The sequence below is a fragment of the Pteronotus mesoamericanus genome, unplaced genomic scaffold (genome assembly GCF_021234165.1).
Source record: "Pteronotus mesoamericanus isolate MK-2021 breed Mesoamerican mustached bat unplaced genomic scaffold, CSHL_Meso_final contig_163, whole genome shotgun sequence".
Classification (NCBI taxonomy): Eukaryota; Metazoa; Chordata; class Mammalia; order Chiroptera; family Mormoopidae; genus Pteronotus; species Pteronotus mesoamericanus.
The window spans coordinates 10097975-10116702 of NW_026555064.1; the positions used below are offsets into that span (position 1 = coordinate 10097975).

At 47.7% G+C, this 18728-nt stretch overlaps 1 protein-coding gene across 1 annotated transcript in view; it reads left to right on the forward strand.

Annotated features, from left to right (window-relative positions):
* The first annotated feature begins 1447 nt into the window (after positions 1-1447).
* Positions 1448-18728, forward strand: part of SETD7 (SET domain containing 7, histone lysine methyltransferase) — a 40574-nt gene continuing 23293 nt past the window's right edge. The window contains exons 1-2 of the mRNA XM_054563020.1: positions 1448-1638; positions 9661-9790. Of these exons, the coding sequence (XP_054418995.1) occupies positions 1599-1638; positions 9661-9790 (170 nt within the window). The 5' untranslated portion in view covers positions 1448-1598. The remainder of the gene's footprint in view (positions 1639-9660; positions 9791-18728) is intronic.

Consider the following 18728-nt stretch of genomic DNA (forward strand, 5'->3'; position numbering starts at 1 on the left):
ACAAATGTCCCTAACACTGTTCTCTTTTTCGCAGAGGAAAACTGAATTTAAGAAGAAACTCCTAATACTCTATAAAAATACCTGGCATTTAGGCACAGAGCCAAAAAGCGAGGCGCGGCTGGTCTCCCGAGCTCTGGAAGTACAGTGCTCTGAAGTCTCCCAAGCCGCGTGCGTTCGCTGTTAAGCAAACAGATGAAACAACTTTCATTGCTCTCCCCTCCCACCCCCCCACACCCCCCCCCCCCCCCGCTCCCCGGTGCAGTAACTGTTCTTGGCAGATGCCCAGAGCGGCACCCGGTAATCCCACGGCACACTGTGTACATTTGCATCTATTTAACCAGCTATTTACAGCCGCCCTTTATGCCACCTGTAAAGAGACAACGCCGCAATGAAGCTAAGTGGCTGGGCCGGGAACCGGGTGCCCCGTGATTTTTTCCACTTGCAGAGCCCGCATTTGTGGAGTGGTTGGCACTTGGAGAAACAGGGGGACAGCTGGGGACATCGCCCGTCCAGGGCGAGGCGCGCGCCAGACGGAGGGTCCTTCCTCGCCAGCTCCTTCTCCACGACCCCACTGCGAGGAGGGACCAGCGTGCCCTCCGTGCGGCCAGTTTCCTGCCCGATACAGAGCCCGCGACAGTTCGGGCTTGCCGGGTTTTTGAACCACTGAGACGCCTGGCGGTCCCGAGCCAGGCGGGGACGAAGCACGCTGGGGTGGGAGCCACGGTCCGGCGGAATCGGGGCCGGGTGTCACCTCCTGGAGCCTGGGAAACCTGCTCTCTGATTTGATGCGGCAATACGGGGACACCTGCGCTCCCGTGCGTGCCGCACTTGTGCAGCTCCGGGTGGCAAACGGGGTGAAGTGGCGACGTGGGCGAGAGGAAGCCGTGGCGCGGGAGCGTCAGAAACGCTGCCCTGGCGTTCCTCGCTCCTTGGAGGCTGTTGGGGGGCGGGGCTGGCCGGCACCAGGACAAACGGTTCCCAGTGCCCCCGCCGCAGCTGGAGGTCGGGAGCGCGGAGACCCCCGAGGGCGGGTACCCGGTGGTCCCAAGTGCCCGCGAGACCCCCTCGACGCCCAGGACCGCGCAGCGACCTCGGAGCGCACAGAGACCCCGAGAAGCCAAGAGGAAAACCTGATGGGCCGGAGGGCTGGTTGGCTGGGGTACAGAGGCAGCGCGGACCCGGAGCGCCTTTCGTTTTAAGGAGCCTTACTTCTGGGAAGGGACAGGGAACTGTCAATCAGCGCGGGAGGGAGCGCACCGGCGCCGGGTGATGTCAGCGGATCAGCTGCTCGCTAACAAAGAGGGGTTATTACAGGAGAAAGTTGCGGCGGCGGCGGCCACGGCGGCACCCCGGGGCCTCGGAGGCGAGGGGCAAGTGGGCGAAGGGAGGAGGGACGGCTGCGGCAGCAGCAGCTGAAGGCCAAGAAATTGAAAGGGCTGTAGGGGGAGGCAGTGCGAGCCAGCCCCGACTGCTCCTCCTCTTCCTCCTCCTCCTCCAAACTCGCAGGGTTCAGCCCCAGCGCTCGCCCAGCCGCCGGAGCACCCGGAGGGACGGGAGGCAGCCGCGCGGCCCCGAGCTGGGCAGGGTCCCCGGCCGCCATGGATAGCGACGACGAGATGGTGGAGGAGGCGGTGGAAGGTACGAGCGTTTCTCTGGGGCCGGGGGAGGAGGCACCGAGGGCTCGGAACGCGGAAGGAGTGGCAGGCGGTGACCGGCGCGGCGCCGGGCCCCACGGCCGCCACTGTCCCCTACGTGGGTGGCCCGCTGCCCGGCGCAGGCACGGGCCGGACAGCCAGCGCCACGCCGCCGGGAGCGCGCGCTGCGCGGCGGGGCGCAGGCCGGGAACCGGGTGCCTCCGGGCCGGGGCTCCGGGGAGGGCACGGCTGCTCCATCCCTCCGGCCACAGCCTGCATCCCGTCCTCGGAGTTGTGAACCTCGCTCCGCGCTCCGGCCTTGCTCCTCCCGGGAATGGAAGGTGGGGGTGCGCAAGAGGATAGCCCCCTGAGACCCGCGGTCTCGGCGGAGCAATGCCCGCGCCGGGTTAGGCAACCCCGAGCCCCGCTCCAGACGCCAGCCCTTTCCTTCGGTTCGCCGCTGGGACTCGCGGTGACCGCGACCGCGTCCGGGTGGGTCCCCCGGCGCAGCGCACGGGGCCGAACCTGGCACGTGGCAGCCGCGTCCTGGGCGGCCGCTCTTCCGAAAAGATGAAATCATCGCGAGGCAAGGGACAGCGCGCCCGGCCCGGGGCTGGAGCGCGCGCCGGCCAGGAGGCGGTGGCCCTCCCCTGATGTCCCCGAGCGAACTCAGCCGCACCGCCCCCTCCCCCTCCGGCAGCCGAGCCGGTGCCGCCGCCGCCGCCACGCTGTGCGGGCGCGCCGCGAGCCCGGACCGAAATTGCTGGGTGACACCTAACTTTCTGAATTCCATGCAGTTGGCTGTGGGTGATATCACCGCCTCGGTGTCGTATTTCTCCGCCCCTTCTTTTCTAGCGCCCCTCCCCCCCGACTTTTCTCGCCACTTTGTTTTGCCGAGTTTCTCCACCTCTTTTTTTTTTTTTTTAAAGCTAGTTCTAAAAACCGAGGTGGGGACGTTATACAATCACGTTGTTTGTATCATGAGATGTTATGATTTTGTAACGATGAATACTGGAAAATACACTTTGGTGTATTTATTTATTTGATTATACCCAGCCTGTACGTCGTGATTTTTGCAATGTTGTGTGGTATTATTCCAGAATATTTACTTTTATTTTTTATAATTTTAATTCATACTATTGTGATATATTTATTTGTAAAAGCTTAAAACCCAGAGTAGTTTAAACTAAGCATCTAAGTACGTAATTTTTAGCTGTGGGTTGAGTCTGGTTCCTAGCTCATTTGTAGAAATAAGTTCTCATAAATGGTAAAGAAAAACAAAGTGGCCACACCGCACACATGCATAAAGATACGTAGTTATGGCTGCATTGGGAGAAATCCATTTTTGTTTTCATAAAACGTCATTGACTCCTTTTGCAGTGCTCGTGGGGTCTTAGGATGACTTAAGTAGAAGAGTATTTCTGAATTCTCTAAAAGGTATCCGTTAATGTAACTATTAAAACATAGTTCTTTACCAGCTTCAAAGAGTGTTTGTTGTTGTTTTAATGTGTCAGTGTTGTAAACTCACAGAACTACTTATCTCTCTAAGTGAAGCCTGCGAATCGGGGCTCACCGGCGCCCAAAGACACTGAGTCCGCCCATGGGAAGCCTTCTTACAATTTAAGTTATTAACTTCTAGTGCGTTCATGTTATGAAAGATAAATGAAAAAAAAAAGCTCTTCTCAAATTGTCAGGGCTTGCTCTCATTCTTCAAAGTTCACTTTTACTTGTGCTTGTGAAATTTTAACGCCAACCCTTGACCATGGAAAGCGCTCTTCAGATTAAATACTTTCTCCTTTGAAGCTGTCTAGAAATACAAGCCCATGGTCCCCAGGCTCCTTGCAGAATGTGAACAAGCAACTTGAGAAATGTATCCGTGTTGTTTTTTAGCTTGTTCAAGTCACAGAAACAAAGTTCTTTATATAAACAAGGAAGGTTCTGTTTTATAGGGTGACCGTGTAGGTTATTGTCCAAAAATCAGACCATGCTTGAGGGTGACAGGGGTCACTACTAATACTTAACACCGGTAAAACGAAAACAAACTCATAGATACAGAGAACAGATCCGTGGGTACGAGGGGGAGCGGGGTGGGGTGGGAGAAAGGGAGAAAAGGAGCCAACTGAATGGTGGTGGAAAGCCCTTGGACTTTTGCAGGTGAGCATTTTCCAGTGCATGCAGGTGAATTATAATGTTGTACACCTGAAACTTTTATATGTATATACTTAGGCTGGGACAATTTAGGCTTAAGTCTTAAACGTTTGGGGCAATCCAGGACACATGATCACTCAGTTGTACCTAATAGTAGACAATTACAGTAACAGAGACTCTTTAAAAGTCATTTGAGACATCTAAGGCTCAAAGTTGCACCGCGTCTAGAGTATGAGAGTGTACGTGCAGGAAACCGCACCAGCAGACTTTTCTCCAGCCGTTCTTGGCCTTTTAGTGGCATCTGTAACAGTCTTTCCTTAGCATCAGGCACATGCGGGGAGGCTGGTATAAAGCTAGTCTGAATGTCTTGGTGTTCAAGCACCAACTAACCTCCGTCTCTTCATCAACAAAGCCTCTGTTCTCAGTAGTTTCCTTGTATTAGCTGTTGTTATTGCTATAATTGTGTGGTTCTTAGTCTGTGCAGGCTCTGTGCTGAGTGTCTCATACACACGTGATCCATTCAGTCTTACAGGGTGGGTGTTGATATTATCCGAATTTTTCCGAGGAGGAAACTGAAGCATAGGAAGGTTGAGAACTAAGCCCAGCACCCACTCAGTGGAGTGGGAGACAGGTTTGACCCTCCAGAGCCCCGCTCCACCGTACCCAACCCTCTCTCTACATTTTTCTTATTGTTGACTTTTAACAAGTCATCACATGTATGGAACACTTGGGACGTGGGGCTGGAAGCAACAGTTAAATATTACGTCACTATTCCTCTTTATCAGTGGCAACTGTTTAGAAGTCGATTCTGATGGAGTTCAGTGACATTCAGAAAAAATGTGGGGCAAGAGAATTTAACTTACAGCCTCTGCAACAGACTTCCTTTCCCTTCCTCCTAAGAAAATTGCTCTGGGGAACAAACTGGTCTGTTCAGGACTTGAAATGTCCTTTGCCACATCGTATACATTTTGGTTCTCTGTCCTGGCAGAGCTGGGTCTCCAGTGAAGTTCTGAGCTCTGAGTGGATGAGTCCCTGAGGACAGCTGGGTGGCGGTAGCATGTCTGTGTACCAGACCAGCTGTGTTCCTCTGGGACAGGAGCCAGCCCTGCCCCTCAGAGGCCCAAGGCCTCCACCCGAGCTCTGCAATGGGTTTTTAAAAACTCTGAGGCTCATTGGTTCAATGGGAAGTGAGGTTGAGCTTTGGAAACAGAAGTTCTATTACTAACTCTCCATGTCTTTGTCAGCCAACAGATAAAAGGATAAATACAATGTGGTTCCTAATATAATCTCAAATAAATATATCCTATGTAAGCAGATGAATTAGGGCGGTTGAGAGGAAGTAAACATCAGTTCTGGGTTGGGGGAGGAGGTGGGGAAAGAGCTCCCAGAGGAGGTGGTAGGGAGTTGAGTCCCGTTGAGTGGGGAACCTTGTGAGTAAAGACAGAGAGAGTGGACTTACACAGTCACGTGCAGAGATGAACCACCTGGTTCTGCTCTGACCGAGGGCCCAGGATGAAGGTGGAGGGGCACACAGGAAAAAGTGGCTGTGTCAGAGGCCGCAGGCACAGACTGGACTGGAAGCCACGGGCAGCCATGGGACTCTTTAGAGCTGGGAATGATAGGACCAGAGCTCTGCTCTGGGCAGATGACAAGGCAATGGTGAGCAGGCGAGGCCATCACCTACAAGGCTCTTTGCAATAGTCCGACATGCACTTAAGAGGGTGGGAAAAAAAATGGAAAAGGCCTGAAAATACACAGGAGACAAAAAGGGGGAGAACAGAATCCCCAGAACTAAGCAGCCAGAATGAAAACAAGCATCTCAGCATTACACTGCCCCAAGCCCCTGAAAATATTAAGAGCATTTTTATCTGTCTACCTAATATCTTATCCTGCCTGTCTCTCATCAGCCTGCTCCTGCTCCATACTTAGGGAAAATGCGGGCGCAGTGTACCGACCTCTCCTTGTGGCCACACCTTAAAATTATGACCGTCACCATTAATAATTGAGCTCTGGTAAAGAATTACTCTCAAACCCTGGATGGTGTGACTCAGTGGATTGAGTGCCTGCCAGCCCACCAAAGGGTGGCCTATTCGATTCCCATTCAAGGCACATGCCTGGGTTGCAGGTCAGCTCCCCAGTAGGGGGCGCTCCAGAGGCGACCACACACTGATGTTTCCCTCTTTCTCCCTCCCCTCCCCTCTCTAAAAATAAATAAAATCGTTTTTAAAAATCAAATTATGTTTTTAACAACTAGTGTAAATGCATCACCACGAGGGTATGTTCTTTGCACTAAACATAAAAAGCTTGCCTTTTATTGTTGTTGTTACTTTTTTTTTTTTCCTTAAGACCAGTTCTAGTTTACAAAACCAACAATGCACGTTAAGAGTCTTTTGTTCTAAGGGAACACACACATGCCCCCGCCCACTCTGCCGAGAGTGGGCCTGAGGCCGGAAGCCGGCCGCCTCCGGTGTACCGCAGGGCCGCTGCGCAGGGTACAGACAGGCCCGGCTTTCATCAGGTTAAGGAAAAAGCTCAGAGGTAACTCCAAGGGAAAAGTTTCACTTTCTATCCATTCAGGAGAAAGTAACCTTCAAAACAAAGTGGACAAGTAGACCGTGAAGCTGTTACATTTTCTCCCCTTTCTCTAACTTTTATAAATATTTAAAACCGTGCTGCAAACAGCACAAGGAGCTGGGACAGAGTTATCAACACGGAGCAATCGTGGCACGAGTCTCCCTTGTGGGTTGGCCGCGTGCTTATCCTCCCTTTAGTGGGAACTGGCCTGAGAGGCGGTTGGCTGACTTGGCGCATTTCATGAAACGACTTTCGCTCAGAGCAGGAAGGACTAGTATTTCTCTTTGAGTTAGGCAACCCTCGGAGGGGACCAGGATTTGCATCCGGGATGTGCTGTTGCACGTCCTGGTGGCTCTATGAGAACTATCTTCCTTGCAAAGACTCTTCCCATTCGGTACCTGGTTGGAGGCACCTGCATCCACCATCAGCAGGGATGGAAGGGGCTTCTGCCAGTTGCCCCTCACGTAGAGGGAAAGGGAATTGAAAGACTTAAGAAAGGGGCTTCTAGCCTTCAGTAGGACATTCAGAGCAGTTAATGTGCTCCTTGGGCAAGTCACACAGCACTGGCTTCCTTGTCTCTACAACTGGCACTTGGGAGGTTGTCGTGAGGTTTAATTTAGATCACAGGAAAGCACACAGTCCAATGCCAGATGCATCATCAGGGACACAAACTTTTTTCTTCTCTGTGTATCAGTTTCCCTCTGCCTCAAATTGACTATTACTGGCAAGACAAAAATGACACGATCTACTGGGCAGATGGCGTTTGCGAAAGAGCCCTGCGGAGGCTCCTGCAGCACTAGCGTCGAGAGGAGAGGTGAGGGCACCGTGCCCCGCCTCTCTCCCTGCGTTTCTGTCTGGAAGAGTCTCTTTGTTGTGACTGTTTGGGTTGGGTGCTGTTTTATCTGTTAAGTTCTCCAGCTAGGACAATGCATCCAGGCCATCAAACCTTCAGGGGGCAAGTCTTGAATGATGACTACCCTTACTATCTACCTCCTGTTCACTGATTCTATTAATTGATCATCTCCTCCTTTGGGAAAGAAATAGCAAACAGGCCAACAAGGGGTCCTGCAGTGGTCTGATAGAGGGAGATTTCACGTTTTCTCAACAAGCAACCTAGCGCCTTTAAAATGGCAGGGAAGCATCAGGTGTCCGGACACCTTCTAAACACACGATGTCGCCAGAAAACGGCCATCGTCCCTCAGCTCCTCTCTGTTCCTCTCTCTTCCTAGAGACTGAGAAGGTGATGGGACCCCCTTCCCTGACCTGTCAAAAGAGGCTTTGAAACAAGTAGTCCTCGTGGAGTGAGGCTGACACTTTTGCTTTCATCTCCTTTGGGATCGGTACTGACCCTTAAGTGCTTTTAGTGTGTTACATGACACTTTCCATTTTCTCTAATATCTAAATTCCATTGCTGAGTGTGCACCTGCAGTGTTTTATTTAGAAATAGGACAGTACTATTGTGAATGAGGGGAGCTGGAAACGAATTTACATTGGGTTTCTTTTTCTTTAATGTTCATGGTTATATTTCTCTTGATCTAAAATAGAATAAAAGATTTTATCAAACATTAACTTTCTAATGTCTGAAATATGTGAACTGTTTTCTACGGGGAAAGCACTTCCAACAAATTGGTACATAATTCAATACAATATCTGATTGTATTGAATACAATCTTCAATATCTGATACTGATACCTAAATCAAAAGTGAAATGCTAAATTCATAGGAATGTTAATAGTTAAATTGAATTTGATACCAACAACATTTCAATAAAGAAGGTGTTCAGCTATACACTGAGTGGCTTTTTTAAAATGAAAATAAAAAAGTAGATTTAATTTATTTCAATGAGAGAAGTGTATCAGTAGATATTTAAAAGATAATTGTCCAAACTATTTCATATGATTCGGTGTCATTGAATTGTGAGACATACAGTTGGATTCTGAGTGAGAAGAAAGCAATTATGGCTTATTTCCCTTCTGACCATTAATTTCCTGGCTCTTGGTAGGAAAAAACCTGTGTTGGGAGGAAAGGAGCTGTATCAGGTGTGATATATTTAGGCAGCCATGTTTTACTGCAATACATTCTAGGTAACTCATTCCATACAGAGTCAGATGTAAAAACAAAACAACATATTTGTCCCTAGCTATTTTATGTTTACATAATAATACAGTAAAAATACAGAGGTTTCTGTTCTTTATAACAGTGTTTATTTACATCTCTTCCAAGGGGTGAAATTCTTCTAGCACTTTAGAAAAAAATCACTTTAGACACTAAAGTGCTCATACAGTGACATGGTGTGTTTTCTCTTGCTTGGGAGGCCATTCTCCCAAGCAAAAGCCCCGAGATTAACTACTGCCTTCATTTTCACTCACCTCTGCAAAGCCAGCTCACCAGAATGACTGGGGAGACACCAATGTGGGGGCTCCTGGGTTCTGTGAAATGTGGAGACAATAATAAAAATCCTAAACACTGACTGAAACACGCTAGTCTGTGACCCTGGCAGGACCAGCACTTTAAAGACCATAGTATCATAACCGCTGCTGACGTTCAAAGTCACTGTTTCCAAACACAACGGTAGAAGGTATAGGACAAGGTTATTAGTAAACATTCAAAGCTGGAAGATTTTGTCAAGTAAAGCAGTGAGTTCAAGGTTCAACTTAAGCTCAAACATGGACTCCGGGTTCACATGTTAGCACAATGAGGGATATGAATATTTGGACGGTTTTAGAGACATGGCCATGTGCCTTGCTTGAATGTGACTGATAGCAGGGGTTTTCAGAAGCTCCCTGGCTAGCAGCCCTCCATGTCCTACTGTAGAATGACATAAAAACTCAGGTAGTGTGCTAGCTCTCCAGTCAGGTGACTCATTGTAAAGACAGTGTACCTGGCGACAGGCTGTAAAATGATGTTATCTCAACTTCGTTTCTGGTAAGCATCAGTTTGGGGGCCTTAATTCCTAACATGAGAAGTTCAGGTAGGGGGGGGACTTGGGAAACTGAAAGAGGCACTGCAGTTGTCATTAGTGACAAGAACCCTCAGTCACACTGAAATGCAAGCTTATTTGGTGTTCATCTCGGAAATGCCTCTAAGCCCCGCTCCAGTGGACCCAGCCGCTCACACAGTGTGCAGAACAGTCAGGCTGGTTCCGCTGATGCGGCTGAGGTGAGTGGCCTTCCTTCTCACCCTCCACTTGAGCAGGGAAGGAACCCTTCGGCCGCTCAGAGGACTTGCTGGCAGCCCCTTGTCCCGACGCATCGTGGGGAGCGTGGAAGATGCTAAGGTCTGCCTTGTGATTCCCTTCCTCCAGGGCACCTGGACGACGATGGGTTACCGCACGGGTTCTGCACCGTCACCTACTCCTCCACTGACAGATTTGAGGGGAACTTTGTTCACGGAGAAAAGAATGGACGCGGGAAATTCTTCTTCTTCGATGGCAGGTAGGCCTCGTAGTTTTGCTTTCTTTTGTTTGGGGGAGTGTACCAAATTATTTCATGTGAAGGAATGACACAAACAGCAGAATTTACGTGGATGTTTGGCAGAACTTATAGAAAAGGGAAAAGTAGCCCCAACATGCATGCATGCCCTGCTCTGGGGACCAGGCAAGCCACCACGTGGTGATGGAGAAGCCAGTCCAGGGCTTAGCTCTGTGCACCGCTGCCTCCCAGGGTGTGCTTGGCAAGGGGACACTCTGCAGTGCCAGGTTTGTGGGCCCCCTTCTCGTGTACGTTGCTTAGGAGGTCACCCCTTCCTTTGATGGATTTCGCCTGCTCAGGCCACAAGTCTCAAGGAAACCGCACAGTGGGGTCGTTTGTGTCAGGGGCCGGTTCACGCAGTTCTAAGTGTACCGCACACTCCACGCCTCCGCTGCTCTCTCAGCCCTCATGCGCTGCTTCCCTGCTCCTCAAGGAAGATGCAGCCGCCTCGTCGGTTCTGCAGCTTCATCGGTCTCCCAGCATGTTCCCTCCCCTCCTGGGACTGGCCAGGGAAATAGTTGGCTAAGTTCTGCAAAGCCACGGCATCCCGGCCCGGGAAGGAAGATGTGGTCAGGTAGACGCAGAAGGTATCCAGCTCCGGCCACACAGTGGTGTGAATACCCGTCTTGGGATATAACAGGTCTTCGTGTGGGATACCTGGATGCTGACATCAGCCCGAGGGTTTTCTGTGTTCCACCTCTAGTTAAAACGTTTTTCTCAGCCACACTCCTTTTTCTCTGCTTTCACCTCTTGTAAGAGGACGCTGTGGGGCGGAAGCTGCCTACCCTCTCATGTGGCTGGAATGACTGTTGGACGTTCCTCGTTCAAGAAGAGATGGGATTGCCCATGCACAGGTTTCCAGTGATGACTTTTAAACTGTGTCAGCTTCAGAAATGAAGAGTGGCCACGTGGCTCTCCCAGGCGTTTAGAGGCCCGAGAGCCACAGAAGCGCCAGCTCTTTGCAGACCCCTTGGCTGGGCAACACAGAAATGGGTTCAGCTCATGCACCTATAGGGTTCCATAGGACACAGCACCGCTTCCTAAGCTCTTGACACTGGTAACAACTGGGAACTCATATTAAAATAAAATATGTTAGGTAAAACTGGGAGCTTTCTACACCTTGGAGTTCCTTTGGGAAAGAAAATGTCTTAGCTGACAGTTGAAGGATAACCGCACAGACTGGCTTGTGACCCAGAATCCCTTTTCCATAGACAGAGTAGGTTGTTTTTAAAGACATGAACTGTTTCTCAGGCTTTCAATTATCTGCCACAAGGAAGGGTGAGGAAAACAATTAAAACCCATCACAGAGCTTTTGTAAAAGTTCATGTTAATTATTCATTCCAACCTTCTTTCCCATTGCCCCCAACCCTACACGCCACCTATTTTGTTTTTTAGCAGAGCTTTGTTTACAAACTGCACATTTAAAATGGGGAGATATTTTGCTTCCTTTCTTCTGCCCTGCTGGGAGGACCTGGTGGCCCCCCAAGTCCCGTGGAGGGCTCCCCCAAGACTGGAGCTCAGCGCCGCCTTCTCCCACGCTCCCTTCACCTGTCTGCAGGGAAGTGTCTCCTGTCTCCTCGCTGCCCTACTTCCACAGCAGTGTCTTTACTGCTCTCTTCTGGAAAGTCTCTCTCCTTACCTCATGCTGCAATTACTCTCTGATTCATTTAGCAAATGTAACTTATATAAATGTCTTGTTTCCCCTATAGGACAGAAGTTTCCTTGAGGGCAGAATCTTGTCTGTTTCCTCTTCTGGGCTTCCTAGCACTTTCCCGTAATTTGATGCTTAAAAAAAATTCTTGCTGAATGAGTGTGGGAGCTGAGAGAGAGAATTTACCCAGAACACATACACACGCTCACTCGCGCTTTACATCTGGTGGTTTCGCAATGGGAGCAAGTATTCGACTGACTCTAGGGAACCAGTCCAGCAGGTTTGGTTGGTTATTGGCATTAGTTTGGTTGGAATTTAGTGTTGGTTCCTTGCTTGTTGCACAGACCTGATCCACGGAGTACCGATGGCCTAGACCAAGCTGCCAAACCAGGGTGGCAAGAATGACCTAGCTGCATGTTAGCTCCAAAATGCAGGTCCCCTTGGCCCTGGGCACTGAGTGGGGCCTGAGTCTCCCCAGAACCTCCCTTCATCTGTCAAGCCAGTCACTTCTGGCTCCAAGCAGCTGCATCCAGTCACCCCCGTGTGTTGTTCAAACACAGTCATTTGCTTGTGTGTCATGATGTGACAGAGCTGAAGCACTGGGCCAAAAACTACCCGTGGGATAGAAATAAATTCATTGACTTTTTTTTGAGGCCCCAGTTCACTAGTTTTCATGCCGACCGCTGAACCCCCGGGCGGCACTCCGCTCAAGGAATAGACTCAAAGAATGATGGTATTAGGGGAGCTGACCTTTGTTAGCTTTCTTCAGACGGATGGGGACGGGGATGCCTTGAGGGAAGTGGGTCAGTGTCATTGCTTTTGTGACATGTGATGATGTGGGGTGGTGATAGGTTCTCGTCACCATCTTTCTTAAACCCAACACTGATCCTGTTATGAAACACCTGCTCAAAGGATTTGCTGTACACATTGTAGTCTTACGACTGGATTTCGTCATAGAGAAGCTTCTACATGAAGCAGCACCTTACTTTACATTTGTCTGTTAATTTTTTTCTCTCTTGCCACTCCTAATTTTTAGGGTCTGATATGTTAGGTAAAATAAAGTGGGAACCCCACAGCTTTACTGCCATTCAGGAGGCTCTGGTCTGGAAAAATTCCCTCACAAAGGCTAAAGTCAAGGTTTTGAAGTAACAGATGAGGAAACGGAAAGTTTCTATTAAGTTTTTAGAAGTTGTTCCAACACGTAGTGCTGGCTAATGTTCCCACCAAAGGGTTTGTTTGCGATTGCAGGAATCTGTGTTTGTAAAATCACGAAGTGTTCTAATCTTCTATAAAGACATTCTAATCTCCTATGAAAACTGCGCTCAAGTGCGTGGCTTTTTAAAACCCAACGCGTTAAGCTATGATTCACATGCAGGAAGCTGTTCATATTTAATATATATCACTTGATGGGTTTGGAGTTAAATGTATGTCCACCAAACCATTGCCATCATCTATGCCATGAACTGGGTGTGTGATTATGAGAAGGTTTCATACAAGTATGAATTTATAGCAAGAAAATTCCACTGATGTGGCTCAGCGCATTGAGCATGGCCTGAGAAAGGTCACTGGTCTGATTCCCCGTCAGGGCACGCGCCTAGATTGCGGGCCAGGTCCCTGGTTGGGAGCGCGCAAGCAGCAGCCTATCGATGTTTCTCTCCTGCACCTCAGTATTTCTCTTTCTCCCTCCCTTCCCCTCTCTCTAAAAATAAATAAATACAATTTTTTTAAAAAGAAAGAAAATTCCATAATCAGTTTTTCCCTTAACACAGATTATGATCAACCTACATAAGGATTTTAAATATTCAGAACACCACCGAGGAAAACGGCCCTGTTAAATTTTTTATCCAAGTTCCTGGATTTAAGCAGATTTTACTTTATTTTTAAATTGCATATGTGGCAAAGGCTTGGTTGAATAAAAAAACTCCAAGAAACAGAGCTATAAACAGTGACTGTTTTTTGACCCTCCCCCTTGCGCCGCAGTTCGCCGCTGCAGGCAGAGAATTGGAGCATCTGAATTAAGCCTGTTCAAGGTAAAATAAGGAAATAGCTATTTATAAATCTCTAAATTCAGTTTAAATAATCAAATTATACCTTGTTTACCTTTTTACTTCCGTCTCGGCTTCAGAACGTTTGCTAGTTTTGAGACCTTAGTCAACAGTTGGTCTTCCCTTCATTATCTGACAAAATGTAGACCCGAAGAGCTGCGTTGCTGCAACAGGTGTATTACGTCAGAAACCTGAAGCCAGACCACTCACGCATCCTTTGCCAGGCAGTTTATCCCACAGATGAGGAGTGAATGTGAAAACTGACCTTCCTCTGGAAATTGTTTTTTCAAGCAGCTATTGTTTTCCATTTTTTCCTCTTTTTTAAAGGAAAGAAGCAAATGTGCAAAGATTAGGTTATTGGTCCTAGATGAGGCATCTGTGCAGCGAGGAGAAAGGAAGCCTGGGCCTCGCTGGCGTGGCTCTGGCGTGGATTTGCTGGGCCACAGTGGGGTGTCAGGAAAATGTTTACAATGCAAAATACTCGATATACACATCTCTAATTTTCATACTAATCCTCAATTCTAGATGTTTATTTTGAAGTGTTTATTTTTTCATAACTCATTTCAGCCAAGATTATGGATGTAAAGACAATTCAGCAGAACTTCCCAAAATCCTAGGATGGTAACAAGGAAGGGGTGTTTGAGTGCAGATAGGCTTTGTGTTGTGTGATATTAGGGAATCGTGTGTTTTTAGCCTGATTATGAGATAGACATGAGCTAATTCATTCAGTTTTATTTGTTTATGTTATCGTTGCTTCTCCTTACATGTAAGTTAAGTTTCCAAATATTATTTATTGCTCTGTGACTTCACCGTACTATGCCCCAGTCACCTTCTGAAGTTGATTTGCTACATTAATGTGTCTGGCTAAAGAGGGCCTCTTGTAGTTCATCACTGGCCAAATAACCCAAGTGAGGCTGCCCATCTGATGAGCCACTAAGAAAAGCTGACACGTTCCAGGTGACAGGTCTGTGAAGGACTTCTTGTGTTTGTTTTTTAGAAGGTGCTTGGTCGCATTTCAGAGAAACTGGAGTTGGAATGAACTTCTGAAGTCATGTATTCCGACCTCCCACACAAGGCAAAAAAAAAAAAAAAAGTCCCCTCTTTTTCTGACAGTCCCCCAGCTTTTGTTGGAACTCAACACAACAAATATATTCATCTGTACTCTCATAGACAGTTCTGATAAGGCAAACCTTTGGGGGGCACACAAGAAGAAAGGGAGTTGAACAGAATGGGTAACTTTGAATACCTATCATTGGTCACTTGCCTTCATAGCAATCTGTGAAGTTAGTTTGATCATCCTATTTTTCGTGTGAAGAAATTAAAGCACAGAGCAGTTAACTAAGCTGCCCAAGGCCCCCACTGGTAAGGGTTGGAGCTGAAATTCAAACCAAGGTGAGTGGAAGGGCAGAGTCCCGCCTCTTCCCATTGCATCTCACCACCCTCCCCTCTAAACAGAAGCAAGGAAATACCTCTGACTCCAAGGGCCTTTCTTGCAGGCTTCAAACATTACCTGAGGTCACTTCTTAGCGATAACAGTGGGAAGTTCAAAGGAGCCCTGGGGTGAATTCTGCGGCTTTCCTGTGGGAGCAGAAACAACATGGTTGGAGCCTGGTCGTTTGATGAGGCTTCTCCTGAGGAACAACTCAGAGGAGCCCGGTCCTAGGGAGTTGTCCTCTTCCTCATTTACAAAATGGAGATAATCACACCTGCTGCTCGGCGCTGTCCTGAAGATTGAAGAGAAAACCCGTACAGACATTGTAGGTGCTGCCGGAAAGCATGGGGTATTTTTTTTTTCTTTTGTTGCTGTGTATCTGCATTTTCCCCAGCTTTATGGAGATATAATTGATGTGACATACACAAGTTTAAGGTGTACAGTGTGAGATTTGATATACGTATATATTAAGAAACAATTACCACAATAGGGATAGGTTCCACTTCTATCCCTTTACATAATTAACACTTGTGTGTGGGGGGCAGTAACATGTAAGATCTACTCTCTTAAAAAGTTTCAGGTATTTGATAAGAGTATTGTGAATTGTAATCACCATGGTTTACATTAGGTCCCCAGAACTTACTTATCTTATAGCTGGAAGTTTGTTCCCTTTGACCAGCAGCTCCCCATCCCCCACCCCTCGGCCCAGCAACCACCACTCTGCTTTCAGTCTCACGTGAGCCAGGCTTTTTTAGATTCCACATGTAAGTGAGGACACACAGCGTTTGCCTTTCTCTGTCTGACTTGATTCACTTGGCATAATGCCCTCAAGGTCAAGGATGGATTATCTTTTAATTATGGTTGTTACTACTATTATTAGTTGATAACAAAGCGAACATAGTTTTCTTACAGTTTGTTTTTCGAGAGCAAAACTAAATTTCACTAATTGTTTCTCAAATATTTTACTGCCATCTTGGGTCTCTCCAAGAATCAGATCCTACAGACTCATAGACCATCTAAAGGGTAAAAAGACTTTGAAGACAGACGCGCATTGCAGTTCGCGGAAGCTGGTGGCGCTTCCCTTCAGCTGCTTAGCACACCTTGGGCAGAGCTGAGGCTTCTGGCTGAAAGGATCCCAGCAGATGATTTGGGTTTGTTGTTGATGTTCTTCTTTTACTTGTCAATATTTTAAGAGTTAATATATAGTCACATAAAATAATTCCTAAAACAATGTTTTTCATAAGAATCCCAGTTTAATTTGGTTATAGATGGGAATTTAAAGAGGAATTATGATTCACATTAAATTTCCCTGTTGGTTCTTATATTGTTGCACTGCCTGGGAAAGGAAAGGGACAGTTACGGGAGAAGAGAGTTCACGCCTCAGTCAGTAGAGAGCCCAAAGCCACCTAGAGCGCAAAATCGACTACAGCCCAAAACTATGAAGGAAAAGCGAAAGCCGTTAGGTGTCCAAAGTCCACTTTTGTGTATTCAGAATTAAAGAGAATTTGAGAATGAATGCAAACCATGGGTCTAGGTCAAAGAGAGGGTGGCCCATACATTTTTTTCTGACTGTATCCTCAGGGGGGTTAAAAGTGCGGCAGGTCTGTTTTAAAGAGGAGAAGCGAGGAAAACGCAGTCTGGAAGCCAGCATGCGTAGACAGATGTGTGCCCTGGCCCGCAAGGGAGCTGCCGTGAGCAGAGGCTTCTGGAGCAGGCGTCGGCAAACCTTTTCTGTACAGGGTGAGCCAGTCTGTATGTTAGGCTCTTCAGGCCGTATACAGTCTTTGTCGCAACTCTCCCACTCTGCTGTTGTAACAGGGGAACAGCCAGGGAGGATCCGGGAAGGAGTGTGCACGGCCGTGTTCCAGGAACACTGTACTGACAGAAACATGCGGCAGGCCATGGCCTGCCACCCTCCTCTGGGGGAGCGAAGAGCTGGAAAGAAAGGTTTGCTCCTTTAACATCGCACTGAGCTTTTATATTACTGCCTGCATGGCAGAGGATTTCAAGGCCATGTCATTTTTACTGCTCTGGAGGACCCAGTGTGGAAACATGCCCCTTTTGTCTTCAGATGCTATCCAAGCCACCGTAAATATATTTGCCCAGAAAGCGAAGCTGTCTCCTGTGGCAGGTGCTGAAAATAATGCAGTTAAGTTTTGCTCTCCAATGCCTCAAGCATTTGCTTTTGGGTGTCTTATGTCAGTTGGGCTAAGAGGAAATAGCCGTTTATTCTTGATCTTATGATACTAATAAGAATGAGCTTCGTTGCCAGGCACAAGCGGCTGGATATCGGTGGGGGGATATGTCTAAGCCCGTATCGTTGTTTAGCTGATTCACAAGACCCCTGTCTTGTACAGTCGATCATAAACCTGGGAGATATTGGCAGATTAATTCTGCCCAACACATAATTCAGCTTTGAACGCTGCTAAGAACCCAGTCAATCTGGTTGCCAGGTTAGCCAATAAAAATCCGGGGCGCCCAGTGAAAATGGCCTTACAGGTAAACAACAAAAATATTTTAGTGTCACGATGTCCCATTCAATATTTGGGGCATACGTACACTAAAAATTTATTTGTTGTGTATCTCAAATTCAGAAGTAATTGAGCTTCTTGTATTTTCTCCAGCAATCCTAAAAATGAAGATAAAGGATAAAAGAGTTTTTTCGCAATATTTATTGCATCATTATGTCTGTTGATTAGTTATCCTTCACCACAGTTTTTTTTAATTGTGGGAGTCTAATGGCAGTCAAATCTCATTAATTCCAACCTTGCTGATTTAGAATTTTGATGATCTATGCAAGAGTTCTGCTAAAGTGCACTTTAAAATAAGCCTATTTGTCATTCATAGTACAAACAAAACTGAAAGAACTATTTATCTCCTTGGGAGACTACAAATGGTGTAATTACAATGTAATCAGAGGCTAGCGTTATTTGGACTCTACTTTTCAGTTAATAATTACAGATCATTCTGTCACTTATTAAAGCGAGACAAGACTTTACCAGGCACAGTCAGGTGCAGCCACCTCAGTCCTCATGGTCCCTTCCGTCCCACCTGTCACCAGTACGCAGTGCATTGGGCTCTCTAGGACCTCACACCACGCTCACTTCTTAGAAGGCCCCCTGTGAATGTTTGTTAGTTGACTTAATGAATATATGCTACCTGCACATGTTCAAATAATCAAACTGTCTTTGTTGCTAAACATCTCACATTTTAAACTCAAAAAATAATTTGAGTTGGCCTCCCCCTATTCCAAATCTCAGGCCGTGAAAGGAGTTTGTGGTGGTTAGTTTCATGGTGTGCTGGCCTCTGTGAGGCTAACACTGAAAACACGTTGCTGAAATCCTGCAAGTGTTTTTTGAGGAGAGAGAGGTGGAGAGGTACTTGTCAAGTCACCACGAGCACCCTTGTGAGCATCCCTCTGCTCTAGGACTGTGGGTCTCCAACACTGCCAGGCCGCTGGGGACCTTATTAAGGTTTAGCCCGCGGTTTTCCTTACTTGCCCCCATTTTCCATGATCACACACGTGCTCACACACACACTTCAGTAGACTTCTGCACAGCTTCCAAAGAGACGGAAGGGGATTCTTCTGATTGGATACCAATGATGGCTGTCACTGACAAATAGTACATTAATGATTTAAAACCAATACGTAGACATTTACACATTCTCATCACTGGAGACGCTCTATACGAGCCTGAAAGACACTGAGTCTGCCAGTGGACTCTGGGCCACCCCTGAGGCAAGTGAGGCCTGAGTGGCTTCTCCGTGGAGAGC